The sequence below is a fragment of the Copidosoma floridanum genome, unplaced genomic scaffold, assembly GCF_036245765.1.
Source record: "Copidosoma floridanum isolate Cflo_tuat_1 unplaced genomic scaffold, Cflo_Japanese_pri ptg000007l, whole genome shotgun sequence".
Classification (NCBI taxonomy): domain Eukaryota; kingdom Metazoa; phylum Arthropoda; class Insecta; order Hymenoptera; family Encyrtidae; genus Copidosoma; species Copidosoma floridanum.
In genome coordinates, this window is record NW_028321884.1 from 826,743 (window position 1) to 854,417 (window position 27,675).

The 27,675-nt window shown below is 36.5% G+C and overlaps 5 protein-coding genes across 13 annotated transcripts; 3 read left to right on the plus strand and 2 right to left on the minus strand.

Moving 5' to 3' along the window:
- Positions 1–1,647: 1,647 nt before the first annotated feature.
- wls (Wnt ligand secretion mediator) lies at positions 1,648–6,620 on the plus strand. 2 transcript variants are annotated; one of them, XM_089588539.1, is made up of 12 exons: positions 1,648–2,027; positions 3,231–3,409; positions 3,470–3,575; positions 3,657–3,781; positions 3,850–4,005; positions 4,091–4,268; positions 4,341–4,468; positions 4,580–4,585; positions 4,676–4,837; positions 4,941–5,168; positions 5,483–5,636; positions 5,727–6,620. In XM_089588539.1, the coding sequence occupies exons 1-12, from the start codon at positions 1,922–1,924 to the stop codon at positions 5,825–5,827; spliced, it is 1,629 nt and encodes a 542-aa protein (XP_089444665.1). In that variant the 5' UTR covers positions 1,648–1,921; the 3' UTR covers positions 5,828–6,620. The 2 variants fall into 2 exon arrangements, with proteins under 2 accessions (XP_089444665.1, XP_089444664.1); XM_089588538.1 differs by lacking the exon at positions 4,580–4,585 and having other exon boundaries at positions 5,727–6,619.
- A 517-nt stretch (positions 6,621–7,137) lies between these two features.
- Positions 7,138–19,436, plus strand: UbcE2H (ubiquitin conjugating enzyme E2H). 7 transcript variants are annotated; one of them, XM_089589025.1, is made up of 7 exons: positions 8,938–9,214; positions 9,274–9,559; positions 10,025–10,440; positions 14,690–14,766; positions 17,824–17,991; positions 18,255–18,383; positions 18,466–19,436. In XM_089589025.1, the coding sequence occupies exons 3-7, from the start codon at positions 10,388–10,390 to the stop codon at positions 18,600–18,602; spliced, it is 564 nt and encodes a 187-aa protein (XP_089445151.1). In that variant the 5' UTR covers positions 8,938–9,214; positions 9,274–9,559; positions 10,025–10,387; the 3' UTR covers positions 18,603–19,436. The 7 variants fall into 7 exon arrangements, with proteins under 7 accessions (XP_014209514.1, XP_089445152.1, XP_089445151.1 ...); XM_014354028.3 differs by lacking the exons at positions 8,938–9,214; positions 9,274–9,559 and adding an exon at positions 7,138–7,478; XM_089589026.1 differs by lacking the exons at positions 8,938–9,214; positions 9,274–9,559 and adding an exon at positions 7,611–7,629.
- Positions 19,437–19,582: 146 nt separating this feature from the next.
- LOC106640035 (pyroglutamyl-peptidase 1) lies at positions 19,583–20,655 on the plus strand. The gene is made up of 2 exons (XM_014353899.2): positions 19,583–20,086; positions 20,257–20,655. The coding sequence occupies exons 1-2, from the start codon at positions 19,868–19,870 to the stop codon at positions 20,653–20,655; spliced, it is 618 nt and encodes a 205-aa protein (XP_014209385.2). The 5' UTR covers positions 19,583–19,867.
- Positions 20,656–20,723: 68 nt separating this feature from the next.
- IntS14 (integrator complex subunit 14) lies at positions 20,724–22,675 on the minus strand. The gene is made up of 6 exons (XM_014354030.2): positions 22,483–22,675; positions 22,082–22,403; positions 21,791–21,996; positions 21,465–21,719; positions 21,059–21,400; positions 20,724–20,981 (listed from the first exon to the last, which is right to left on the minus strand). The coding sequence occupies exons 1-6, from the start codon at positions 22,657–22,659 to the stop codon at positions 20,757–20,759; spliced, it is 1,527 nt and encodes a 508-aa protein (XP_014209516.2). The 5' UTR covers positions 22,660–22,675; the 3' UTR covers positions 20,724–20,756.
- Positions 22,676–23,151: 476 nt separating this feature from the next.
- On the minus strand, positions 23,152–24,414 carry amx (TM2 domain-containing protein 3 almondex). 2 transcript variants are annotated; one of them, XM_014353988.2, is made up of 6 exons: positions 24,193–24,414; positions 24,031–24,089; positions 23,802–23,945; positions 23,610–23,731; positions 23,386–23,529; positions 23,152–23,296 (listed from the first exon to the last, which is right to left on the minus strand). In XM_014353988.2, exons 1-6 carry the CDS (start codon positions 24,284–24,286, stop codon positions 23,161–23,163), a joined length of 699 nt encoding a protein of 232 aa, XP_014209474.2. In that variant the 5' UTR covers positions 24,287–24,414; the 3' UTR covers positions 23,152–23,160. The 2 variants fall into 2 exon arrangements, with proteins under 2 accessions (XP_014209474.2, XP_089445153.1); XM_089589027.1 differs by having other exon boundaries at positions 23,802–23,939; positions 24,022–24,089.
- Positions 24,415–27,675: the final 3,261 nt, after the last annotated feature.

The following is a 27,675-nucleotide window of genomic DNA, read 5'->3' on the forward strand; positions in this document are numbered from 1 at the left end:
ATAGCAGATTACTGAATTAAAAAAGTTTCACACATCACATCGGGCTTTCTTTGTTTCCTTCCGTCACCAATTCTGCGCTTGGGGAAGATATTTTCGGGGAAGGAAAGTTTCGCATTGGTGAAAAATTAATTTTTCCCGAACAAAGAGCAGTTTTTTTCCAGACAAGTACATTCATCACTACTCCACAATAGGAAATACAAAGTGAAATTATGTTTAACGGCGAATAAGCGCAACGGTTGGAAAAAAAATTGTGTAGGTTCTTGGTGAAATAATCTATTTTGATACGTGTGGTGTTAAAGTTTAACTTACATCTCTATAGTGAAGCAGCACACGATACAGCACGTTTAGAAGTTTATATGGTATAATATTACCACCCACAATGGAAAGAGGCCGTTGTTGAAGCTCGGGGGAGCCCACGTTGACGCCAAGAAGGGTGATGCTGAATATTTGGTGAGATTAGAAGGGTATTAATTCGTCATAGCAAAACCGTTAATTTGACTGTCTATATATTTATACTGTCAATGGAATTAGAAACTGAGATAATTGGCTGGGAAGTTTTTATGCAACCCTGACATTCATCACTTCGGACTATCATTTTGTTCCGGTTGTTATACAAAACTTTCTTAATGGCGCGTGGGGCTGGCTACAAAAGAGCCTCGTGAAAATCAATCGGTTCGGTTTTTCCGCCCAACGATTAAATAATTCTTGTTTTTTACTAGAAAAGTGGTGGCAAAGGGCCATCGATCCGAACGACAACACCTACACGTACATCATTGCTTCGTTTTTATATAAAAAATTAACTTTGAAAAACGTGAAAAAAACAATCGAATATTTCATACGTTAAAGTAATACATTGTCAAATACTGGAAATGAAATATTTAAATACATTTTCAAGGATACCTAAATTTTATTTTATTTTATTTTTTCTTTCCTATACACTAGAGCGAAAAATTTGAAAAAAGGTACCCGTACGTGAGACTCGCACACTCATAATAGAGTTTTCTAAACAAAACTGACTTGTTGAGCAAGTAACCAATAAAAAAAATTCCAAAATCAAGTGTCAGTCGACTTTACGAGCGAAGTAACATAAAATAAAAAAAAATACAAAAGTCAGACGATTGAAAAAACGTGATATACTATATACACGGTTACCAACTGAAAAGCAATAAAAACGAGGTAACCAATTGATAAAATTGAAAAATGAAAGCACCTAGGTATCGGTCGATTAAAAAAAATTGTCCAAACAAACCCAAGTCAAACGAGGTAACCAATTGATAAAATCAAAAAATGTCTCTCAGTTGACTGAAAAAAGTTTTCTAAAACGACCCGTGTCGTACTCGGTTAGCAATAATTAGCCTAAACTAATGAAATCCTGTGTTAATGACGGAGAACAGATGATGAGGAGGAGGAGATGGGTCAGAGGGAGGAGGGAGCTGCGAGGAAATACATGCACGGGAGTAGGGGAGGAAGGAAGGATTTCTTTTCTCATCTCGGCGCTCCGAAACGTATACACATATACATGTGTAATTGTATGGGTGTAAGTATATACATTGGTGGCGGCGGCGGCGCGCAGCTTCGCACACGCACAAGTATTGCGTATAGGCAGGACTCTGCGACTCGACTCCGAAACTTTGAAACGGTCCTGCTGCGGTTAGTCGTGGTGAAGCATCGAGCGGTGATGTAGTTGGGGGGAGCATATACCTACAACTCTCGGGGAATCAAACTTGCCGCGCTGTACAGCGCTCGCCATCGCCGAGGAGCCGGCTTCCTTCGGTAACCACTCGTGTGCACACATAGCGCGCCTATATATACATACAGGGGGAGCATATTTATACCGACGAGAGGGGCTTTGGTTGAATTACTTTGACACTGTTGTATACGTGTGGGATATCCTCCGAAAGTTGAGGAGTCTATCGCAGGGATGCAGGGCACCATCATCGAGAACCTCAGCGGCAAGAAGCTAGCTGTGCTCGTGGTGCTTCTCCTGCTCGGCCAGGCCATCTCCTTCCTCGTTGGCGGCATCGTTGGTGAGATGTACACTCTCGTATACCTATGTACTCTTCCTCCGCACACATTTTCACCTCCTCCTTGCCGGCTGACTACTCTCTAAGTATACATATAGCTCTCTTTCTTTCTCCAATACTTGTACCCAGTGTACCCACCCTTAATGGTCGCTCCCGAGAGACGATGTATAAGTATCTCTCGATTTCTAAACATAATATCTGTCTCTTAATTTGCTTTTCTCAAAATTTTATTCTTATGTATACTTTTTTTATGGCTCCCCGACGCGTCCTGCTGTTACACCTGCTTCTCTACTTCGTTATTGTTGATTATTTTCTGGAAGTTTGCTCGAAGCAAAAAATAAAAACATTTCAAGGATAAAATATATGTATACAATCCATACCGATTTGTTGATTTTTATACTTACACGTTATTTTGTTGTACCGGTGTACTTATTATATGAACAGCCGAAGATTTTTTCTTCTTCTTTGTCGGCGCGTCTTTTGAGCGGCAATTTTATTACCTCCGCTCGCCCAGTTAGCACTCGCTTGCTTGAATTTTTCTTTTTTCTCTCTCTCTCTCTCTCTCTCTCTCTCTCTCTCTCTCTTTTATAGCTTCCTCTGTAAAATTGGAAAAATCGAGAATGCGTTAAAAGTACTGTTACATTTGACGATTTCTCTGCGATTCAAAAACTGTTTTCACCTTATTTTTCTCCTTTAAACAATTTATAGCGATGTACACTAATTAGATATCACTGTATCATTGTGTTTTTTTTTTTTTTTTTTTTACATCTACGATTTTTACTTTCCAATTGTTAAGTACGAGGTACTTGAAAGCTCGCCGTGCGTAAGTCGAATCTGCATAGGACGCGGTGTGTCTATACGCGGGAGTATAGAGTATTCTTTTTTAATTGATACTCCTCTTCTGCATACATCGTATCTCCGAGTATACAAGGGGGACAATGGAGTGGCTGTACTTGAAACATCATGACTTCAATTTTCCAGTTTTCGAGCACCCTTACGTATCATACGTATACTCAACTGCGTGCTCGCTTTTTTTCCTGGATTTTTACTGATCTTGCTACCTTTTTTACTTTTTTTTTTTTTTTTGTTCATTCAGTCATTTTTTTCTTTTTTTTTTTCCCCAAGTACGAAAAAAAAAAAAAGAAATTTGCACTGTTAATTTATTATTCGCAGAGTAAAAATTAATAATGTTCCGTCACTTTTCAGCGCCACCACCATCCAACAGTCAAAATATATTGGGTACAGCGTGCTTGGATAAGCGCAATCGCAACGGCACTGCACCCGGTATTGATACATGGATTTATTCGAGACCGCCCGGAAAGTGTAATATCTTAGACACCCATGCCATCACTGACAACATATCACCGATCGTGTACTCATTTCAGGTATATTTCTGTTTTTTTTTTATATAAAGAAAAATTTTTATTATTTTTCGTTCATTGTAGATGCCTTCACCGCGAAATAAACAAATTTTGGACTACTCTCGATGGCAACACAGTTTGATCGGTGTTTTGCAGATCGATATCAAATACCACAGACACATCATCGTTCGTGAGTATATGATACGTTAGATAAACATTTTACTATTGGGCCAAAAACAAAAAAATATAAATTTTTTCTAATGGTTTGCAGATCCTACGACAAAGTTAACTTTGGATGCAAGACTAGCTTACAGAAACAAAGGCGATCCCGAGGACGCGTGGAAGCATTACGCCTCTTCTCTCGTTGAAAGAAATTTGGACTGCTCGATCGACAAGGTAATTTGATGCTTATCCGAATATCGTGTGTTGCTTACGTCCAAATCAACGTTTATTCCTTGTTTCAGCTTCACGAGGAATACAATTACCACTGCAGTACGTTGTCACTTTTTGAATTGGGTTCATTATACCACGATTACTATTTGCTCAACGTTCGGTTACCCAATGATCCGAGGAAAAATATTAACCAAGACGTGGGCCACGTCACTGATTTGTGGCTCACCGTGAGTCGATTACTTTTTGCCTACACGGCTAGTTTAGCAATGGCAAAATCAATACTTGAAAAAAAAAAAAAAAAAAAATTTTCAGGTCATCAATCAAAACGGGGGATTCACAAAAGTTTGGATAACTTTGAAAACAATATATTTTCCAATTACCCTTCTTATTCTGTGCTGGTACTGGAGGCGAATTCACATGCTGTCGAGATCCCCGGCTTTATTGGAATACATGTTACTCGGTCTGGGTTCTGCCCTGAGTTTCTTAAATTGTAAGCAAAATGTGTTTCGATCGATCAAAATGACCGATAAAGTATATAAATTTGGGTGCTAACATTTTTCAGGCCCCATCGAATATCTTACGTTGTTCTTCGATATGCCATTCATGCTTTTACTCGAGGACTTGAGACAAGGAATATTTTACGCGACGCTATTATCCTTCTGGCTTGTTTTCGCTGGTGAACATTTGATGGTAAATTAAAAATAATATTCGTACTTTTTTTTCTTCTTCTTAGTTCTAATTCGATAATGATTGAATTTTTTCGCTGTTTCACGTTTAATGAAACTTTTGAAACGATCTCAGGTTCAGGTAATTTTTTTTTCTACTTTAAATTTGAAATTCGAGAAGAGACGGTCCAGTCTGAAATTTACTTAAATTTCATACTTGCGATTTGTTTAGGAAGGCGATCAAAAAAATTCTTTGAAATGCTACTGGCGACACTTATCTGCAGTTGGAGTTGGCTGCTTGTCACTATTATTTTTCGATATTTGTGAGCGTGGTGTACAACTGAGAAATCCCTTCTACTCAATCTGGGTGACGAATCTTGGAGCGAAACTTGCTGTATCCTTTATATGAAAAAAAAAAAAAAAAAGAAATGAACATAAAAAACTATATGTTGCGATAAAATCTGGTATTTTCTTTAATTTAGTACAATGACGCGTAGTTGTCGTTTATTATATTAGCTGCCGTATCAGCAGCATTTTATCTGCTTTTTTTGGCATACATGATTTGGAAGGTATTCATAAACATCAGTGCCAAAAGGGCCGTACTACCAAGCATGAGCTCTGCCCGTCGATTGCATTACGAAGGTGTCATTTATCGTTTCAAATTTCTGATGGTCGCTACATTATTGTGTGCATCACTGACTGTCATTGGTTTTATTGTAGGACAGGTGATAATTATTACTTAATATTTTTTAATTTTTAAGTATGGTTTGGATAACAATTATTTTCATCACCTAAAAGCAATAAAAAAAGAGCACAAAAAAATAATATAAAACATTTGATATAAATTTGAGGAAATTAGAGTGTATTTGTTGTTGTGAATCAGCAATGTTATATATTATATACGTGTTATAATTATACTTGATGCTTTTATGAATGAAGTAGTCGTGTTTTAAGAGCAAAAGTTATGTTTTTAGAATAAAAAAAAAATAAATAATAATAATAAAATAAAAATTAAAGAAAAACAACTTTTTATAATAAGGTTGCCGAAGGACAGTGGAAATGGGATCAGGACATTGAATTAGATATGACATCAGGATTCTTTACAGGAGTCTACGGCATGTGGAATATTTATATCATAGCTCTGCTGTGTTTATACGCACCGTCTCATAAACAATGGCCGGTAGAACCATCAGGTAACATCATATTATAAGAAAAAAATAGTTAATTGTTTTATAAGCATTCACAAATTTTTTTTTTTAATAATCGAAAATTTATTTTTACAGAAAACAGTCTCAGTGAAGAAATAGAGTTCTCGAGATTACCGACTGAACCTAACGAGATGTTGTCTTTGACAGCATTCTCGCGAAAAACGGCAATAGATTAAATTTGATATTTTATTTGTCGATAATATGTCATGTCTAAATAACTGTCGAATTTGTAGTTTTCGTGATAAAAAAAAAAAACTTGTGTATTGTCACTGATGCGACGTATCTTTGGGCATTTGACAATGTTCATTGTTTTATCGAACTTATATATATTTAGATATTTAGTATTAAAAACAACAGTATTTGTTTTACTTAGGTATGATTAGACTGTATGTTTAATTAATAGCAGAATTGAATAATCATAATGTATATGAAGTCAAAGACCTAGTAATTTTAAAGTGATTTCTATATCTGAAGATTTTGTAAAATATTTTTCAGAAATTTTGATACTTAAAAGAGTTGAAGATTTTTAAACACTTCATATTTTTCGAACTGATTTTTACACACTAACGTTTTACAAATATTATTTATTGACAATCGTTTTGATTCATTTGATACCGATATTTTAAAGAGTTTCAAACTGCCTGTAAATAAAACAGTTTACATTTTATATTATGACGTATTTTTTACTTTTACAACCTTAGTTTCAGCATTTATTGATAGCTCTGCTCTCATTTGATTTTTGTATATTAAAAATAGAATTCGAGAAGTTACCTTATAAGTGCTATCTAGAAAATGTATTTTAATTGTGATGTATGCATTAAAAGCAATGAATTACTTAGTATAATATACTTAGAAATGAATGTATGTGCAAAATAAAGTGTTTTAAAATGATCAAACAGCAGAAAAAAAATATCGCTCTAATTGATATAAGTTTAAAAAAACAGTCTACATAGGGTGCCATTGCAAAAAATAAAAGTTTACGAGATACTATAGTTTGTAGAAATTTTGTACGATTTTAATATTACATTTTTTTAATAAATGAATTTGTTACTTTACACTTGTATTCTCTTTCCTGTCAAAAATACAAGTCGTTAGTAAACGTAAATAACCATTTTTACACAGAGTCTTACAGTCATCATTTATTTTTTATTGTAACTTGAAAAATGTGTTAACGAGTCTTTTTAAAACCTATTTGAATATAATAAAACTTTCTAATACTTATTGTACTTTCTCAATGAAAACGCCGTACTAAAAATAGTAGATATACCGTTAAATTGTAAAAATTTAAAACGCCTGGGGTGATTGGAGTTTATTTAAAAAAATTTTTAAAACATGTGTACACACACCTAAAATTAAAATAAGAAATCCCCCCCCCCACAGTTAGTTTGGCGAAAAGATAGTTCCATTGATGGTCGGAAGGGTCACTACTTGTATCTCCCCCCTAACACCTTAAAAGTGAATACGACCAATCGCGGGCGAGCTCGAGATAAACAACACATGTTTCCAAAGCCAAACAAAACACCAAAAAAAACAACATGCTGACTAAATCCGCGTAGCGTCTGTTTTAGTGCTTTAGTTGATACACTATGGTGTAAACGTACTTACTTGCATCTACTTTACCTATTCTATTATTTGACAAAACGTATGCAGCGTGACACCGTCAGAACATCGGATGCACGAAACACACACGGAACATCATCGAAACCCAACAATAAAGGAGAGAAATCATACTACAGTACCTACATGTAATCACTTGGCGAGAGGAAATACACGTCAGTGTGGAAACGATGGATTTATGATGAGGTGCCCCGATCACACTCGCGACAAGTAAGCTTTACTTTTTCTACTATATACTCTCGACAATCAAATGCATGCAAGATAATTGGGGTGACACAAAGCATGACTCGTCGATTCGAAAAGCTGTAGTTCGATGTCCGGAGTGCGTCTCGACTCCGAAATGGCGATGCTCCACTGTAAGGTACAATTATACGCCATCAGCTGTTTGAAGCCTCGAAGATGATGCATGTACTTATGTTAGGTACTCAAGTGTAAAAAGGGGGGTGGGGGCACAGGGGCCTTAATTCGTGACGTTCCACTCCTGAAAAACGCTGATTGAACAATAAACGTTCAGTACCGCGAATCGAGTGATTTTTTAAATAAAATTCATAAATAACTGTAGGCGTATGCAGATGTTATGACGGAAAATGACGGAAAACATGATTGACAACATGCGGGAGGGAAGGAAAAGTGAAGACGTCGGGAATTCATGAGTAAACGTTGTTGAAAAGTAACGCGGGAGCGCGAGAATTTGAAGGTACCCGTGAAATACCGTTAATGTTGTTGTGTACAACTGGCACATCGCTCAATTACGTATTATTTGCAAAAATTTGAATATTCAAACAAAACGAGCCGTATAAATTACCACTGTACCAACTATTACATATTATTGCAAAATGTGTGCTTGCTATTTTTTTTTTTTTTTTTTTTAATTCACTTGGAGCATAATAAATGCGTAGTATGTGTATTAATAATACATTTGGGGGGGGGAGGGGGGCATAACAAAGTAAGGACAGAAGGAAACAAAGAGTCACCAACTCGAATATAAACACTGGGTGACTCGTATTTACATATATGTATGTATGTATGTATACATTAGATAAACACACAGCGCATAGCAGATAAAAAAAATGTATATGAGATCGCGTGGGTAACATTATTAACGTGCATCATATATTATACTGTATACGTATACATACAGGGTACATGCAGCATATTACACGTTCTTTCGCGAAAGTGCAAAGTTTGCAATAATTTGCATCGTTGCCACACGTATATATATGTATGTATGTAGCAAACTGAAGCAAAGTGGGTGTAAGGTGTAAGCCCTCAAGCCCCCCCTCCCCCAAACAATCCAACACACAGAGCAAGAAAGCAAGAGTCATGTTTTGTTGAGTTGAGATTGGAGCAAGCAACCATTGTCAAGAATGAGGGAGAGAGAGAGAGAGAGAGAGGAGAGGTAGGGAAACCGTTTTGTTGTGTATTATTAGGTAGTGTATATACATATACGTAGCCAAGAAAACTGCACACATGCACATTGGTGATCCGACCAAGAAGAAATAAATAAACGGGGAGCTATGAGTATACTGTTGGAGGAGGAGAAAAAGAGACAGAGTATTAGTGAGAAACAGCTGTAAACACGCGCCAGTGCGCCTTGTGCGAGGTGAGTGCGACAAAGACGACGGCGAAAGAGCGGAGAGCGCGAGAGTGTGTGCTCATTCACTCGCATGGGGCAAGCTAGAACGGGACGCGGAGTGGCTGCACGAAAGTGAGGCAAGTCATACTATGCGCGCGTGCTGAGGAAAGCTGCTTTGCTTTCCCCCTGATGGGCTCGGGGAAAAAGTCTTGAGGAGCGACAGAGAAAGAAAGAGAGCTCTGGTGTGTGTGTGTACCTATTACTAGTTGCCGTTGTTGTCCAGCCCGTCGAGGAGCAGGAGAGAAAGAGCATGCTGTCAGTGTACCTATACACTCCCATCCATCAGCTCATCCGTTACAGCAGCATACGTGTATGTATATGTATATGTAACGCAGAGCTAGTGCACCTCCGTAAGCTCCGTTGTCAAAGTATATTAGGTATAGACGACAAGCTCGAATAGACGACGTCGACGACGCCCACGACGAGACCCATCGAGGAGGTCACACGCTGCAGCCACGGCTCTCTGTGTGTGTGTGTGTGTGTGTGTGTGGAGAGGTGGATTCGACCAGAGGGGAGAGCACGCGCGTTTCGGAGTCGGAGAGGCTAAGAGTGACAACGTGATGGCCTGGCCTTCGTGAACCCCTCCGTGACTTTTCCGTGTCTTGTGTGTGAATGTGCGTGTGTTCGACATCTGTCTTCTTCAAGAGGTTGAAGAGCTGAGTAAATCATTATTATACACTGTGTATATAATTACAAGTCAGTGCGTAAGAAAGAGATAGAGGGAAAAAAGAAAAACTTTTGGTCGTGATGACTCTTTTTTTTTTCTCTCTCTCTGCAAGCTGTTTCAGTGACGAGGCATTAGAATAGAAGCAAAAAAGTCAGGAGTCGACGAAGGCACGACGAAATAAAGCACATACTCGCACAAAGAAGAGGGGCGATTTTTATTTTTATTGTTGGGTACTTTTTCTCTCGCTCCGCATCGGTCTTTATCTTTCTCTCAACTTGAGTTTGCTGCTCTCTCTTTTTCTCTCTCTATCTCTCTCTTTTTCCGAGAGTCTCGGAAGACAAGTGCTTACCAACTCAACAATACACCTAAATGTACATCATATTATTTTGACTTGATATCGTAATTTTTTAATTATTTTTAATCTAAACGATACAAATATTTTCATTTACACAGGAAGGACAAGCTGTGGCTCCGTGATTTGTGACAGTGGGAGGATTGGTGTGAAAAACAACAGTGAACTGAAGAAAAAAAAACACTTTTGCTGAGGTACATATCGTACGATTGTGACAGTGTCAGCTCGGTAGGAAGAGGAACCACTGGTGTGTCGGATCTCCTTCCAGTTCTGGTGGAGATTAGGCTACAGTGGATTCCATCGACAAAACCTACTGCTGCTGCTCTATACCGATCAGCTGCTCTGCCTCCACCTTCGTGTGTGCGCGTGTGTGAAGACAAACTTGGACGTGTATATTTATATACCTGTGTGCAGAGTTGCTTTGTCTTAGCCCCAACGGACTAGTTCAAGCTTACTTGTCAAACATGTCATCTCCCAGTGCTGGAAAACGACGTATGGACACCGATGTCATTAAACTGTATCCTTTTATTTACTAGTATTTTTTAATTGTTTTGCCTTTTTTTTTTTCTCTCAATTTTTTCCCCCCTGTGACAGTGCAAAATGAAGAAAGGTTACTCCGAGCTCTATGCTGTTTTAAAAAAACTAAACTCTAAATTATTGACAATCGCGCGCTCTTCCGTAAAATTACATTCTAGCGTATACTTAATAGAAGAGCAGTAAAAAGAAGTCAGCTAAGCATTAGCACCCATTGCTCGTAATGATAAATTTTCGAGCCGTGCAAATTAAGCATGAACTGGCACGTATTCTAGGAAGAGCATCAAAGTAGCAACCTTGACTGTACGTATACCTATATAAAAGTCGTTTTGGTTGCTCGGTACGTTCATTTTTTATTACAATCGCTAATAAATAACGATGAAGAATAACACCACAAGCGAGTCAGTCAGTTACAAACAAAAGCGGAAAATACATTTGCTTGACAATGTTTGTGCGCGCGTTTAGACTATAGCCGCGTAATTATCGTTTCCACGACAATAATATCAAACCACGATTAATCTTTCGATTTTGATCAAGTAGCTTCCAACAGCACGAAAATTATCAGCAACGAAGTGCTACGGCATTTTCGCACGTTATTTGAACACGCGTGTGAAACTGTTCCTTCGTGAAAATAAAACGAAGTCACGTCGAAAAGTGACTAATTATATTATACTAATGATCACCTTTCGGTGGCGGGCCCGAGCGTTATCAGCTCTCCCGCTCTCTCTCTCCGATCAGCCTCCGAACCTAACGCCACGCACGAGACTGCTCTCCCTTTGAGACACTAATAAACGGACTTTCTTCCACGTGTATTCAATCCCGTTACACCCCCAAGCTCCACAATTCCCACGTAACAGCATAGTCAAAATTGAAAATTTGCCGATATTTTAAATAGTTGTGACGCAATCAATTCGCACGCGTTGAAATAACGAACGTCTTACTTGTATTTAAATACATACGTGACATTTGCGCCGCAAGGTAGCATTATGTTATTCTCTGCCTCGTTATGTACTTATAGTGGGAATTTTCAATCTCCTTGTTTGATCGAACGAAACGTCTCATTAAACGTTGCTGGGGGGGGGGACAAAAAATAACATACACTTCATCTTACAAACAGGGAAGCTTGTAAACTTTTTTTTTTTTTTTTTCCTACCGTATCATTATGAAAAACGACAATTTGCGAGGGAATTTTTTCCTTCGCATAATTTTATTTAAAGAGCATCAAAGCAGGCGAACAAAAAATAACATCAGTGGCACGAGTATAGTACAGCAACTCGACACACAATGCCATAGCATAACAAAGCTATATATACATATGTATGTATAAATAAGTGTACGTATATATAAAGAGAGACGCGATGGCGCGTTTATATATCAGCTAGCGCGTACGTTCCTTTGTCCTAAGCACAGCGACGCTGTTCACCAGCTGATCGACCTTATGTATATACACGCACACTCGTGCATGGCCCCGCTTTTCCTCGTCCCTCTCTCTTCGCGAGTGGGCTTCTCTCGTTATATACCTCGCATATTCGCGCAAGCCCCTTCCGTGCTCTCTCTCTCTCTCTATGCGCCGTCGACGATCGAGCCTATATACAATAGAAATCGTGCGATTCGTGCATGTACACGTGCGCGCGCAAGCGAGCCTTGGAGGAGAGCCATGCACACACACGGCCACCTCCCTCATCCTCTCCTCCACCTCCTGTTGATGTTGCTGGCCTGCGCTGCTCTCAGCGGCGCGTGCAATGCAAGTCGCGCATCCGCAACCGAGTATCACGTATACGAGTAGGTACATATCCCCCCCCTCTGCCTCACCTCGGTCCTCGATGGTATATACATCACGCATTTATTATTTCCTCGTCACACAAATTTTTGCCCTTTTATGAAGTAGACACACACTTTTTCACCCCGATGCAAGAAGTATAGAGACCGATCAACCTGAATCCAAAGTTAGCTTTTTTCTCCTCCGAAATTGCCATTGTGCGCCACGGTACAAACGAAGGCTCTATGTCGCCGATTTGCTAAATTTCCACGAAGAGACTCGATTATTCATACATTTACTTTGTAACTACAACCAGGTATATATATACATGACAACTGTCTTCTAAAACATACCTTATACGCCGAAATTAAAGACGGAATGGGTAGGAACGAATTCTTCTTTTTATTGGCTGAACGCACGCGCGCACTTGTCCCGTTTGTGCGATAAATCCTTGATTGGAAGTGTATACTTATACACAATGAAAACAACAAACTCATCTATTCGTGTGTACGTTTTATACAAGTAGTGGGGTCTCTCTTTGCAAAGCAGTAGCTGCAAATAGGTACATTACTTATTTATACTTATATACGTGTGTGTTTTGTCTCTCGGATTTGTCGTGCGTGAAATAAAAAAAAAAAAAAAAAAAAAAAAAATTACAAGGATCTTGTTGTAAGGTCATGCACGTGCTGGTGTCACATATATGTATACACAAACATGAATACATTGCATACTCGTAAATATGCAAGATCGCGAAGGCATTAAGGTTGGAGTAGAGAATAATGCGCGAAATAATAAGGAAATCAATAATACTTCAACAACTGTCGTTGCGCATTACGAAATTCATTTCATATGCTTGAGTACTCGTTGCCGCTCTCGTGTCTATTCTTGAAAATATACCGCCAATCGAACGTCGGGTACTACGGCAACTACCACACGACGTGTGCGAAAAATAAACAGATCGCTGATGCGTGTGTTTCATCGCTAATCTTTTCTACGAGTACGTCGTAATAAACATATAAGGTGCGCTCGATATAAAACAATCTTTTTTTTGCAAGCTCGCTCGTTTGCGTAATATTTCAGACGTTGCGACTCGAGTTGGGTGCGTTATTTTATTACAAATTAGTCACGAAACGTGATCATCGAGAGATAAATAAATTATCTGTTAACGATAGTTGTTTTTTTTTTTTTTTTTAAGCAACGAGATGCGGAACCTGACAAAGAAATCACAAGCTGTATAATTTAGGGGCACTCTATCTTCATTGGCTGTCGACTCTTCCACAATCTTTATCAAAACTTGATATCATACGTGCTTTTTAGAAAAAAAATTCAATGCAACAATCAGTTATTCTTTGCTGGGGGAAAAAAACAAAAAAAAAAAAAAAAAAAAAAAGGGAAAAAAATAACCAACGACATGGGGAGCTTTTTATTTAAGGAAGTGCATAATATATAGAAAAGAGCATTGTAATGATTATATTTAAAAGCTTGTAGCAAACTTTGGTCCACGGAAATTTCAATTGTAGCGAAGAATAAAAAAATCATGCAATTTATTAACTCTTCACAATTCGTGTAGGGAAATAGACACTCTGAGGGAGGCTTTTACATTTTTTTATATCTGATCTTATAAGTATACCCTAAGTACCAGTGAGTTCATCATATAACTTCGTGATGAGCGTCTCGTATTTATAGTTGCGGTCCCAGATATAAGTTAAATTCTACTGACGACATGCATTAACTTAGAATCCAGATTAAACAGGTAAAAACTCCGACTTTGATCAAACACTTATAATATCATATTATATACATACATCACGATTATTAATTACCTAAAAATATTTCTTACATTATCTTATTGATGACTCGTTCCACCAATACAACGATTTATATTACTACAACGTATAACAATACGTTTCGATATAATCACTCCCTAAGTCACAAAAATTGTCACCGTACATACATATTGTGTAATTATTATTATCTAACCTTCCTGTTGAGGCGAATTGCTTATTTTTTATTGAAATTAAATTGTATACATTTTTATGCGCTTATAATATTCAACTCGCGCGCGCGCACGCACACCTGTTTTCGTGCGATTTTGAGATCAGGTATAATTCACCTGTACATAACATGAACTCTGAGTAATTTAAACTTCACCGGGAAAGATTACAAGGGAAATAAAGAAATATGATTCGACTCGTTTGTGCGTGTGCACTCTGATGCACATAGATTTATCTTACACGCGTAAACAGTACTTAAATTAATGTCCCATTCTCCTATCAACCCCAGCATCGTCAGGTAATTGTTGAGCTCAACCAAAAAGGCTACCGCGAAAAATCGGAGTGTCTTTTTGTTCCCCCCATTTTATTTTTACAGCAACCAATACACGTTTATAAGTGGAGGGACGAAAAGAAAGCTTTGCTTCGAAACAATGATATTCAGACCTTGTTTTCCTTAACTTGTATGCAAAACAATCCAGAATCGAGAGCAAACATGAGGTGACGATACTTGGCGGTCTCAACGAGTTCTCCGTCAAGTTTTACGGACCCCGAGGAAGTGAGTATATCCGACTTTGTGTCTCTACTTATTATCGAAAATAACGAAATAAAACGAGTACTTATCTATAACGTATGCGGGCATCTTTGCGCGCGCGATTGTAAACATCAGGCAAATAAATTGCGGCGCAGCCGCGTATTCCACCGGAAACGTCGTTAACCAATCGTTTGTCGGGGGGGTTTTTTTTTCCTCTCTCACTTCTATCCGGGAAGGAGAAACAAAACTTTTTTTTTTCCGCAGATCGCATGTGCCAAACTTCCGATGGAATCCTTGAGCGATTCAATCTCGCCGAAGGAGCAAATATCGACTTTGACTATCACCTATAATTTTTTCTGGTGAAAGTACATAGAGCCACGCGAAAGTTACCCGTACACATTTTAATGCGACTCAAACAAGGAAGATAAACTCGCGTGTCGACTTGATTGGCACGTATCGAGTTTGGGATCTAAAGCAAAAATCGAGGGAAAAAGTGACGCGGTGGCTACTCATACACTACATTCGTTACAATGTTTGGCGGGTATGTTGTAGGAGATATTTCACTAAAATCCGTTTCGTTGAATGAAAATACGGAGTAATAACTTTGTATATGGTTTAAAAGTCGCTCCATCATTGAAGGTCAAGTGTAGGTGCATCGAAGCAGTATTTCTTTAATTTTGATGTACATATAATTGAGCTGTACTCTAAGCTAGTATTAATGACGCGAAACGATTATTTCCTACTGTAAGGAAAAAAAAAAAAAAAACCATTCGGCTTCGTCGGACCTTATTGATGTGCAAAACCTGATGTCAATGTTGTGCGATCGGTACGAACAGTTTTGACGTAGCAAAGTACCAATTATACGAAGTCTCAGTGGGTGTGTATTTATCAAAGTCGAAGAAAAATGCAGAGTCGCCGTAGCAAAGTGTATTAGGCGGGTTGCATCGGCGCAAACGAGCTGTTTTTCTCCCGCGGACAGGATACAAGCAATCGAGCTGCGTGGCGTAAATAATGAATAAAAAAAAAAAAAAAAATGTAATACAACGATAACGTTATTAATGTCGAAGGAAGAGCGCACACTAGGAAGCTCGCGGTAATCGGAGCTCAGTGCCTGTGTGTACATAACGCGTATTTATGTCGTAGCTTTTTTTTCTTTATCGCACCGCTGGATCCGCTTACAAAAAAAAAAAACGCGTACCCATACGTCGGTAGTGTCAAATGATGCGTGTGCATCTTCCGCACTTCTATACCTACCCAATGCATGCTTGTATATATTGAAATATATAGGATACGCGGTTACGATACGGTGTCACTCGCACACGAGCAATTACAAGTGAGCGCGCAATTAAATAAGCTTGCTTTTGCGTGTCAGTACGTATGAACCCACTCGTATCGAATACTATTCTAAAAATGAGTACCCACGCAAGTAATACGGCTCAGAATCTAAAAACGGGGATTTGAGGATAGAAAAAAAAAAAAATAGATCGTGGAGCAGCAGCTAACCCCAAGCGCTTGACCAGTTGACCTAATTTCACTCGGCGCTTGTTGGTACATAATACGCTCTCTCGGTTTATATAGCCTCCCACATCGCGTTCGTGCGCTCGAAAACGAGATGTGTGTGTTGTGGTGCACATCGGAGCAAAGGTAAAGGGGGGAATTAAGAAGGCATGGTCTTGTTTATAATTCCATAGAAGTGAATGCTTTCCCGTATCATGTATCGCGCGTATAGGTATACTAAACCAGCGCTTCGCGGATCCTTTGAGCGTATTATTATTACGTATAAACGAGCGAGGTGTGGAACGGGGCGCAAATATTTCGATTGTTTCGTTGGACGTGATTGATCAACTCTGATGGAGTTAACAAAAATTAACTTTGGTATCCAAAGCACGCGGATACCTCTCACTACGCCTATATTTTGCTCGAATAATCTGTATACCCGAGATCGCGAGGATACGAGTGTTAGATTGGTCGATTTTTTTTTTTTTTTTTTTTTTTTTCCATCCCCTTGCGAGTCTTTCTTCGACTTTGTGCGCATCCAACCGAGGCCGTGAAAGAGACAAAAGGACTCTTGGTTGGCCTTGGCCCGGGACGTCTCGCCCGTAGTTACGAAAACCAGTGCTATGTATTTTAAGATTAGATAAATACCTTTTAACAATCGGTTTTTAATGAATGGCAATAAAACTCTGCTGGTGATGCAGAAAGATAAGAACGAAAAAGAAAACAAAAATACTTGATTATTATTCATCGTGTTTTTTTTCTTCTATTTTTGAGGCGTATGTTGACATCAGAATCTCAATAACACGTTCGAACTAGGTTTTTTTTTTTTTTTTTTTTTTTTTTTTCCCCCAAGGTGATTCTTATCACCGAAAAAGAAATTTCTCATTGCGTGAAAGGAGCTCTAAGAGAGTTTAGTAAGTACACATGATTGATCGAAAAAATCGTGGTCGCCTTTATTTGTACACAAATTCACAAACTGTTTTTATGCCTTTTTAACACTTCAATCACGCTCTGCTCTAAAAAGCTACGTATAAATATGAAGAAAAAAAAAAAAAATTGTGTACAAATTGGTTTTGATTTTTTTTTTTTGTGGAATCGCTAAATATTCACCTTATAGTATAGATGTATAGGTACACCGCGCAACACACAAACTTTGTGTGGTTGTACGTACACTAGATAATAGGTATACATATACGAGTAAAAGCGCCAAAGGCTGCCTTAGAAAGTAACGGAGAACCTCTCGTGCGAATGAAAAAAAAATAACATCACGATAATCCCCGGGTTATTTCCTTTCTATCTCTCCCTCTTTTTTCCGCAATCGCCCTCTCGCTCTACGTACTATTTTATAGGTGGTACACATACATTGGTATGTATATAGGCCCATAAAGACGCAGCTCGATAGCTTAAAGCTGATGCGAACAAACCAACAGCTAAAATGTTTATTTAAAAACTACTTATGCGTGAACGTACGTGTTATATACTCATCCTATTTTGCGACCGCTCTTATGAAGAAAAAAAAAAAAATAATTTTTTTTTATATGTATCCAGATGCAGATGATAATAAACAACAATGATTTGTTTCAGCTCCCTACGAGGGAGGAATATGGAAGGTGCGCGTTCACCTGCCAGAACACTATCCCTTCAAATCGCCTTCCATAGGCTTTATGAACAAGGTCTACCATCCGAACATCGATGAGGTTTCGGGCACGGTATGCCTTGACGTAATAAATCAGGCCTGGACAGCCTTGTATGGTAAGAACATACGACTTGTGCTACTTTTAAAAAGTAAAGCTGGGAACAAATGGCCATTACTGGGATATCGACTATCATTGGATGTACACTATACGACCCAGCTACCGCCATTTCGTGTGTAAGCGATTCGCGTCATCTGTTCCCAACTGTACCCCGTACACTTCACTATTTTTCGGAAAACTTAATTTTTGTGTATTATTGTTGTTGTGACAGCTGCCAGTTCATAGTTATTTTACGAACGATGTTGTTATTTTTATTTACAGATCTCTCAAATATCTTCGAGTCCTTCCTTCCCCAACTTCTGACGTATCCGAATCCGATAGATCCGCTAAATGGCGACGCAGCCGCGATGTATCTCCACAAACCGGAAGAGTACAAGAAAAAAGTAGCAGGTGTGTCATCGTCGTCGACCCTTTGATTGACCAACGAATTTGTTATTTTTGAGAGGGATTCATATTGTTATTTTGTCGGCAGATTACGTAAGGAAATACGCGACAGAAGAGGCACTGAGGGACCAAGAAAACGGGGGAACCGGCAATGGAATGTCATCGGACAGCGAGTCTTCGATGAGCGATTTTAGTGAGGACGAGGCACAAGACATGGAACTGTAAATAAAATTAATTATCGCCAAAGTCATTGTCCATGATGACGACGACGATCACGACGACGGCGGTGATGACGCCGTCGTTGCCGCCGCTACTCGACGCAGCCATAAAAATGAAAAAAATTTGAGAAACGACAGCGAAGCAAGTCATCTTTACCTTTATCAGTCACACGATTTCTCGTAAAGCTCCCGATACTACATCGCTCGTCTTACCAAATAGGACTCGTTGTGCACTTAATCTCTTCGATGTTTGATGCGTTGCGCTTGCTTTGCGAAGTGGGCTCTAATTGATCAATAGCGCGAGAAAGCCCAAGGATCTGTAAGAAGATTGTCGAGTTGATCAATGTTCTGTTTTCACCCTAAACATTCAAAACACGCTTGCACGCGTTTTTTAACAGATTATGAAAATCGTTACGATTAGATTCGAAACAATGGTGATTCGAGTCATTTGCTAAAAGCTGCGTGAATTCCAAGGATGTTTTAAATAAGGAAGAAGAAAAAAAAACGGCTGGAAATATATTTCAAGTAACTGCATTGCAATGTGCTCTACACAACTCATCCACCGTAAAAAAAAGGAAGTGTTGGAATTCAGTTTTTGTAGGAGAAATAAAATATTTATCAATATTTTTCTAACGATCATTTGTGCGACTCGTTAGCATTACATCAGACAATTGCTCCAAAAAGGGACAAATAATTTCTTCAATGATTGTGTTGATGTTAGGAGTTTAATTGATTTTTAACGAAATAAAAATTTAATATTTGTTAATATAAGCTTCATGTTTTTTCAAATAATGGGTAGAAACTTTAAAAATTATATCAAATTCAAAAATTAGCGATCTATTGTATCTAACAACAAAATATACTATTTATATAAAACTTGAAAAAATACACTTTTATTTTACAATATTATATTTAATTTCCTAAGAATTTTTGCCACAACATTGTCCCAGCTCAATAATTTCCGGCTTTTTGTCATTCTCTCCCTAAGGTGCCATTTAACTGTTCTACTCAGTGTTCCGAGTTTCAATAAACATTTGCTATGAGCATACAACTGGCTCATCAGATACTCGTGAATGTAATCCAACTGCAAAATCGGCAATCAAAAATAAAGATTGTGTAAAAACTACATATACTGTATGGACATATACCTATAGATTTTCTAGATGCTGAATGCTGATAGCTGATTGGATAATTCATAGCACTATAGCAGTGTCCGCACGTCCAGCAATCATATCTAGATAGCTGCTGTTACTCCTCAGGAGCGTCATCACAATGGAAAACAAGGATAAGTTGACAGTTTTGGTCACTGGGTTTGGACCATTTGGACCTTACGAAACAAATCCTAGTTGGGAGGCTGTCAAGCTACTTCCAGATTTCTTTAAAACAACAAAAGAATCATCAAATGTGAATTTAGTTGTTGTTGAAGTGCCTGTTTCTTACGATCATGTAACATCTAAAATAAAAGAACTCTATAAAACATATACCCCTTCGGTAAGTATATATTATTTCAAAATAAATTATAAATGAAATGGCAGCTGATTTTTAAAAATATACATTAACCTATGGTCGTACGGAAATATACATTAGTGTTATTTGTTTATGAAAAGGAGTCATTGAATAAAAGTAATCACTGAAAATATTAAGGAAAATTTTATTTGTAGATAATATTGAACGTAGGTGTTTCTGCTGCTGCTACTTGTTTGACTATTGAAAAACATGCATGCAGCAAAGGTTACTTTAAGCCAGATGTATTCAACCAATGCCCTAAAGAACATGATGTTGATCACGTGGTGTTAAAGAGTAATTGTGAAACACAAGAAGTTTGTAAGATCATAAACGAATGTTCCGACGAGATCAATTGTAAGGCTAAAATATCAAATGATGCGGGAAGGTACTTGTGCGAATACATATATTATCAATCTCTTGCCCTAGGGGCTCCTCAAGTTTTATTTGTTCATGTACCTGAAGAACGCGTTTACACTAGTGAACAAACCGCTCAAGGACTTTTAAAAATTATTTTGTACTTGATAGAATGTGTGACGAATGCAGTAAAAAAATGATTCAATTATTTTTCAATAAAAATGTATATTTTTCTATGCGACTGTATTTACAAATTTTTTTTCGAATCAAGAACTTATAATTTCTTAGTGCATAAAAATATTTATTCATTAGGTGAAAACTTTGTCCTAAATGGTGTTATGTTGTTTTTAAGTTCACGAGAAAATGGTTTTCTCAACATTTCAGCGCAATGTCTCATTTGAATTGCACAGTCGGCATTCAAATTCGATGGTAGCATCGTACATTCTCTGTCAAAAATAAGCGCTAAACCGTCTAATAATTCAATAAAGCCTAATGACAAAGCTGCTCGACGAAGTCTGTTGAGTTCCTACAAACACAAAAATTATTCTAATTAAACGAAAAAAAAGTGCAATAAAATTTATGTTTTATCATAAAGTTACTTACTTTGTAAAAGTTTTGTGTTTTTTCCGGCAGTTTTTTCGCGTGCCTTAGTATCTTCTGTATATCAGATTGTAGACCAACTTGTCTGATCCAAGATGGTGCGTTTTGTGAATAACTTCTTTTTTCAGATGGCCTGATCGGAAAACTACAAACTTCAGCATTTTTATTGTAAATAATATAATCAATAGGGCCGAGGTTTCGGAAATTGCTCAGCCATGGGACAACATCTGCACCATGCTCGAGAACAGTGAGCATGAGGTTTGACTTTTTTTTTGTATCAGCTCGTGAATAAATAAAGCCATACCAGTCCGTGTTTAACAAGCATAGAGCTGCCATATTTTCAACCTGGTGGATAACTCTGATTAAGTACGTGCCTACGTTTGAATATGAAAAAAATTTAATAGTATACCTTCAAAGCACCATGTAACAAGACACAAAAGGATGGTATTTTGTCTTCATCTGTAATATCTTCGATATCAGAGTCTTCTTCCATTGAAATACCTTGCATGCTTGATGTTTTATCAGTTAGCATTGGCAAAACTAAATGTCTTGATATGGCAGTTGGACTGCCAACATCTGCCACAGGTATAAAACCACGTATTTCTATAGTCCTAGATATAGTCAAGCCAGTCAGTAATTCAAAATCTGCTTTTTTGGTGTATGGCTGCAATAAAACAAAATACACACTTGTAAAAAGTATGAAAGAACATTCATAAACGTTGTAACATTATTTACAATTGGTGGTGGAAATACTATGATTCTTGAACCAAGATGACCACATTTTAAATATCCTTCAAATGGTACGTAATTTGTTTCAGTCAACTTTTTAAAGCAGTTTGTAACTGTTGATATCGATAGTTGACCTTCAGGCACTACAAGCATGCTGTCATTGCCAGCCAAATCAACCAGCTTTTGGTACAGAGGCAAAGAATTCATCAAATCTAAATTAAACAAATTATTTACAATACTTTGTCCAAAAAGTGTTGATAGAATAATTTGATGTTACAGTAAATCTAAATGACTCACCTGTTTGATTAGATATACAAACTACAGTAAGTTTTCCAGGAAACACAAATGGTAGTGAAAATCCAGTGTCTCTTAGAAAACTGGAAGAATTTAAAGAATCGTTCAAGGACATAAGTCCTACTCCAGGATTGCCATCAGTTATTAAAATGACTTGACAAGGTGTGGCACTTCCCCATTCAGAAATCACGATACTATTAATATAATGTAATACAGTTTTTAAACAAGTCCTATCACACTCTTCTATGCTTTGTAATTTTAATCTTATTGATTCATAGTCTCTTGTAAATGGACATACAACTTCATAAAATGAAGAAAACGCAATCTGTAAAGACGTAAAGATAAAAAAAAAAAAACTTAGAAACACTAATAATCATTTATCTTAAACGATTTAACAAAATTACCAATGAAACAAACTCAAGTTTTGAGTGGTTTTGTAAATGATGCAAGATGGTATTTATTCCATGAACAGCCAGCTGATGCCTTGTTAACTGTTCATTTGGCACATTTTCATTTGCACTTGCTCCAACGACTAATCTTCTCATTGACAAAGATACATCCAAAGCTATGACGGTCGGCATTTTCCAACTTGTATTTTTCGTATATTTTTCGATACCGACAACAATCGCAAAGGTTAGGGACTTGACAGATAACTTTACATTACAAGACTTTACAATCCACGATTTTTACAGAACTTACAGAGTAGCTTGTTTGTTTTCATATATAAAAAAATTTCTTGCAGGAACTTACATGCAGATATCAACAATGTTTTGTTAAAGTTTTCACTTTGCTGCATCAGTAAGCAACTAACCACAACACCACAAGCCGAGTGTCAAACTGACCGACTGATGAATGACGAGGGAATAGGGGAGGGGGGACTCTGATGAAAAGAAAGTATTTTAGCGGCTTGTTCGATACTTTACTTGTTCTTTCGTATTTACGTGCAACGATTCATATCTTGGTTCATTGGTGAACCACGTTGAATAAAAATAAAAACTGATTACTTTGTTGGTGTATGAATAAAAGTTTTTAGACGAATTTCAAGACAAAAATAAACTTTGAACTTTTATCCAAATCCCCACTTAAACATAAAGTGATCCGTCAGCAGGTCCCAAATATCTCATTGATATCAGTATGACATCAATCAAAGTCCACACCCCAAGTCCTCCAAAACTAAATAGTTTGCCAATGCCTTCTTGCCAGTGACCCAAATAAAATCTGGTAATTATTTGTCATTAGGTTCAATTTCCATCATAATTTTTCTTTTTAATTCTAGAGTTTACAAACTATCAAGTTAAACAACATACCGATCTGCTCCAAAGCCTCCCAGAGTTATGCTTAGAATGAGGGCAGTAGACCACCTGTAACCACCAGTCCAATTACAAGGTAGATTTTTCCAAAACGTTCTTCTTCCCAAGCATAATATGTCATTTTTAACTGTACAGTTGGTTCTAGATATTTTTTGTATTTATTAGTAAAAAAAAAAAAAAATTGAATGAATAACTTTTTAGAATGTAAATTAAAAGTTTACCGATAATATTGCTGTGGAGATGCAAAGGAACTACAAGAGTTTTTCAGATAGCAGTCATGCTCCCAATGTTCAGTTTGATAACAATACCGACAGATATACTGCTTTTTAAATTTTATTTCGCCCTGTTGGATCGATTTACGTATACAAAAACTTTACACGTTTGATGTAAAATAATGCCTAAGTTGTACTGACCTTACAATCGACTTGATCTATCACAGAACACTGTGCTTCGTACACAGAACCATAAACGCAGTTAAAATCTAATGTACAATTCAAACATTCAACACTTAGTTCTGAGCATTGAGTTCCGGCAGGACACAAACCAAACAGCTCTATCTGAAAATTTTAACTTGGGTTTAATCATCTTTCGAAAAAATCAAGTAGTTTCAAGAATAAAACTCGTGTTCAAAACATTTCTCACCTTTTTACTTCCATAAGTAGGAGTTGAATTAATATTTATAGCATGATTTGATATACTGTCTGGAATGACAAAATACACATCTAATACTCAATTTTTTCCTTATCATCCAATAAAGATACTCTAATATATAAATTAAAAAAAAATGAAGTGTTGTTTACTTGCCTCCGTAACCCATATAAGCTTCCCTTACTGATGTTAACAAAATAGCTAAAATAATGTAAGCTACATTTCTCACATTGATTCGAACGACACGCATACCGAACTGAAATTTTTGATTCTACGAGATAAAAGTAAAAATAATCTCGGGTTATAAATTTAATCAAATCAATCGTGTGTCACCATTGTATCGTTTCCATCACAAATCAAAACATTAGAAACGCTATATATATGCATGTGTGGTGTTTTTGTGATGTGATTGATAGGTAAGGTTAGTTGATTAATAAGAAAGAGTCCTACTCTGCCGACAAACTTTTTCTATGTAAATTTTTTACTGGAAAAAAAAAAAGAATTTTTAACAATAAATAAATTTTAAAAATATTTTCACAACGAATTCATATTTGTTACCAGACGGTAGGAGTGAAATTTTTTACATTATACAATTTGTTTTTAGTGCAAAACTAAAATTTTGTTGTTAGTATTTAAAATTAATGCATGGAAAATGTTAGAAAAATGAAAAAATAGATTTGATTTTTTTTAAATTGTCTACAGTTACTTATTTTTTTATTTTTTTATAACTCTCTTGTTGAGCATATTTTACGTCATCAAAACTATTTATTCTTTTATTAAAACTTAACTTTTCATCATTTATTTCCTTTAGCCTTTGACGTTTTCCAGCATTTTCTTTTTTCTAAAGATTTGATGGTGTTCAAGTACTTTATTACTTTGAATTCATTATCATCCAGTTCAAGATTTAATTTGTACTTTTCTTTCTCCAGCTCAACAAGGCACAAGTTGATTTCTTCAACGGTTTCACATTTTTTTGACAAAATTTCATCTGTTGTGCTTGGTTCAGGAGTAATAATGTCATTATTTTTAATTTTATCAAAAAAACGTATAAACTTGGTCTCTGTGAGAGTTAAATTTGAACTTGGTTTCAATGACAAACTGCCTAGCCATCTCCTCAGAAACTAAAAGTAAAATTCTTTAAATGTTTACTGAATTAAGTTTCTTGAGACTGTTGCTGCTACAATAACATAGTTGAAAAAAAAGACTACTTCTTTTACTTACACTTTTCCATTTGTCTACTGACTTTTCTGGCTTTTGATTATTTAATTTCACTACCAACGTATCCCATAACTATTGCTAGAAAAAAAATAGTCTCGTATATAAATATCATCATGTGAAAATTCAAAAAGCTCTTTTTTCACAATACTCACTACATTGTCACTAGTTGTATTATTGCAGGATTTTCCGTTATGAAGTTAACGAATGTGTTTTTTTCTGCTCAGTAGTAACATGCCTGAATGATACAGTACAAAATATAAATTATGCATTATTAGGTTTTACATGCCACTACTACTATTCCAGACATGATAATACTAGTCTTTTCAAAAAATTAAAAAATGTCACCATTACTTACGCTCTCACAATCTTGGTAGATCTTGGCGTTTTTGAACTTTTTGACTCATCATTTAGATTGCAGGTAACGGACGATTGACCGCAGCTCATGTTGACTTTAATTCACTACTTAAAAATTTTCTCCACTCTCTAAAATGAGTGAGAATATGTCTATACGAAATCAGTGGTGATTTAAATGGACGCGCTTTGAAAAATAAACACTCTCACCTTAATACTTATACCTAAAGTATGAATTTATATAATTTTGACCGAAATTGTAATTGTAATAATTATAGAAATTGTAAATCACCGAGTAAGTAGTGACGTTATTCTGTTCTGGAATCTCCCGATTACTTACTCTCTCACCATCTATTCAGCTCGAAACAATTAACACTTTTTTTCACCACTCTCTCACGCAATAGTTATTCTAATATATTACATTTCTCCCTCACGCATACCAGTATGGATTAACTTAGTGGTAGGTATATATACTTGAGTGAGTAACTAAATAATTTTTTTTGCGAACAGTTTTTGTTTCATCCCGAAAACCCAACACACAATTACACACTCTATCAATTAAGTGTAAAAAGTACTATGGCCTAAGTATATCGCCTATGGCCGCTGCAGCGGCCGGCTCTTCTCCACTTCTCCTGCACTCTACACACACCCTCCTTTTCACACTAGTCTCGTTTCTCTTTTGTTTTCTATAACCTAACTTTATTAGTATACATATCCATACTGGCACACACATGTAACTGTAGATCTTTAAATAATAATTTTCATAAACTTGAGTGATATTTTAAAACTAAGTAAGCGCTGACAGTCTGAGGCGAGGGCCGAAGAAGTCCGACCAATCATTTGTCTTTGAAAAAATGCGTCGCGAGTAGTGAAACCTAAAATATGTACTTATTGTTTACAATTTGAATTAAATACGTATCTATGGAACAAGATGCCAAGTCGGCCTCATAACCTATATATGTACATAGTACTTTACAACAACAACACAGAGAGTAATATGAGAAAATGTACACCTTTTTATCTTCAAGATCTAAGAAATCTCTGTCCAAAGTTCGTTATTGTGAAGTGATAAGGTAAATTGTAGGTGCAGAAAAATCTTAGCATACGTTTCTGTCGTTTATCAAAACATACATGTTCTCCTGATTTTTGTTTTTATTTTATTCAATTTTTTTTTTGTTTGACATAAAAGTACATCAACTCAATAAACAAAAATAATATTTCCTGACAAATAATATACACTTTAATCATAAATGTGCAGTTATACAGTCAGTTATAAAAATGGACGGAGTAAACTCGTGTTTTATTTCATGGCCGTATACAATGGAATTTTCGGAAACGCAGCCAACGCAGGTAAAAATTTGGAATTTTCATAGTAATACATTTTTATCTAAATTTTTCTTAACATAAATGCTGTGTCGATTAAAGTTCACGAGATTTCCTTATTGAAAAATTACATTTAAAAAGTACGCAATTTGTCTTTGACAATTTGAATTTAAAATTATTAAAGCATATAATATCTTCTCCTAACTAATTAAATTTGTGCCGCCTACACGCACAAGCCAAGTTAATGACACGAAAGTAACCATTTATGCAAAATAATAAAAATTTTAATTAGCATAAAAAAATCTTGATAATGCCAATTATTCATACATAACGATGGCTGGGTAAGAGAAACATTTTTTTCCAATACTTTTTAGTACGTGTGAGTACTTGTATTTTATTGACGAGTGCAAACAAAGCTTTCATTGTCATCAGTAAGTTCTAATTTGTGAACAAAAATCTATGAATTACCTGCTTCTCAAATCCAAGTCTGAAAAAGGTATTTCTTTTACCCTACCGTCGATATGTAATTGTAATTTTATTAGGAACTTGGAAGTCTAACATTTTTTCAATTTCCACCACACAAGATAAAAAATATTGATGAAATAAAAACAAAATACACGCAAAAACCATTACTGAGAATAACTTTAAAATACTATTGTTTAATGGTGATTTATACAGTTAAAATATATTGGAAATAATGAAATGGAGTTTTTAGCACGGTACTTTATTCGTGTTTCTGTTGCTACG

Bases quoted from the DNA above. Each gene is read 5' to 3' on its own strand.
- amx (XM_089589027.1), bottom strand. From the start codon at position 24,286: ATGCGTGTCGTTCGAATCAATGTGAGAAATGTAGCTTACATTATTTTA. The intron at 24,090-24,192 runs GCAAGTAAACAA...TTGTCATTCCAG, and splicing joins AGCTTATATGGGTTACGGAG to ACAGTATATCAAATCATGCT. The intron at 23,732-23,801 runs GTCAGTACAACT...TCGATCCAACAG, and splicing joins TAGATCAAGTCGATTGTAAG to GGCGAAATAAAATTTAAAAA.
- IntS14 (XM_014354030.2), bottom strand. From the start codon at position 22,659: ATGCCGACCGTCATAGCTTTGGATGTATCTTTGTCAATGAGAAGATTA. The intron at 21,997-22,081 runs GTGAGTCATTTA...TGTTTAATTTAG, and splicing joins TTGTATATCTAATCAAACAG to ATTTGATGAATTCTTTGCCT. The intron at 21,401-21,464 runs GTATACTATTAA...GTTATCCACCAG, and splicing joins TGTTACATGGTGCTTTGAAG to GTTGAAAATATGGCAGCTCT.
- UbcE2H (XM_014354028.3), top strand. From the start codon at position 10,388: ATGTCATCTCCCAGTGCTGGAAAACGACGTATGGACACCGATGTCATT. The intron at 10,441-14,689 runs GTATCCTTTTAT...AAAACAATCCAG, and splicing joins GACACCGATGTCATTAAACT to AATCGAGAGCAAACATGAGG. The intron at 17,992-18,254 runs GTAAGAACATAC...TTTTATTTACAG, and splicing joins GGCCTGGACAGCCTTGTATG to ATCTCTCAAATATCTTCGAG.
- wls (XM_089588539.1), top strand. From the start codon at position 1,922: ATGCAGGGCACCATCATCGAGAACCTCAGCGGCAAGAAGCTAGCTGTG. The intron at 2,028-3,230 runs GTGAGATGTACA...GTCACTTTTCAG, and splicing joins CCTCGTTGGCGGCATCGTTG to CGCCACCACCATCCAACAGT. The intron at 5,637-5,726 runs GTAACATCATAT...TTATTTTTACAG, and splicing joins ATGGCCGGTAGAACCATCAG to AAAACAGTCTCAGTGAAGAA.
- LOC106640035 (XM_014353899.2), top strand. From the start codon at position 19,868: ATGGAAAACAAGGATAAGTTGACAGTTTTGGTCACTGGGTTTGGACCA. The intron at 20,087-20,256 runs GTAAGTATATAT...TTTTATTTGTAG, and splicing joins ATAAAACATATACCCCTTCG to ATAATATTGAACGTAGGTGT.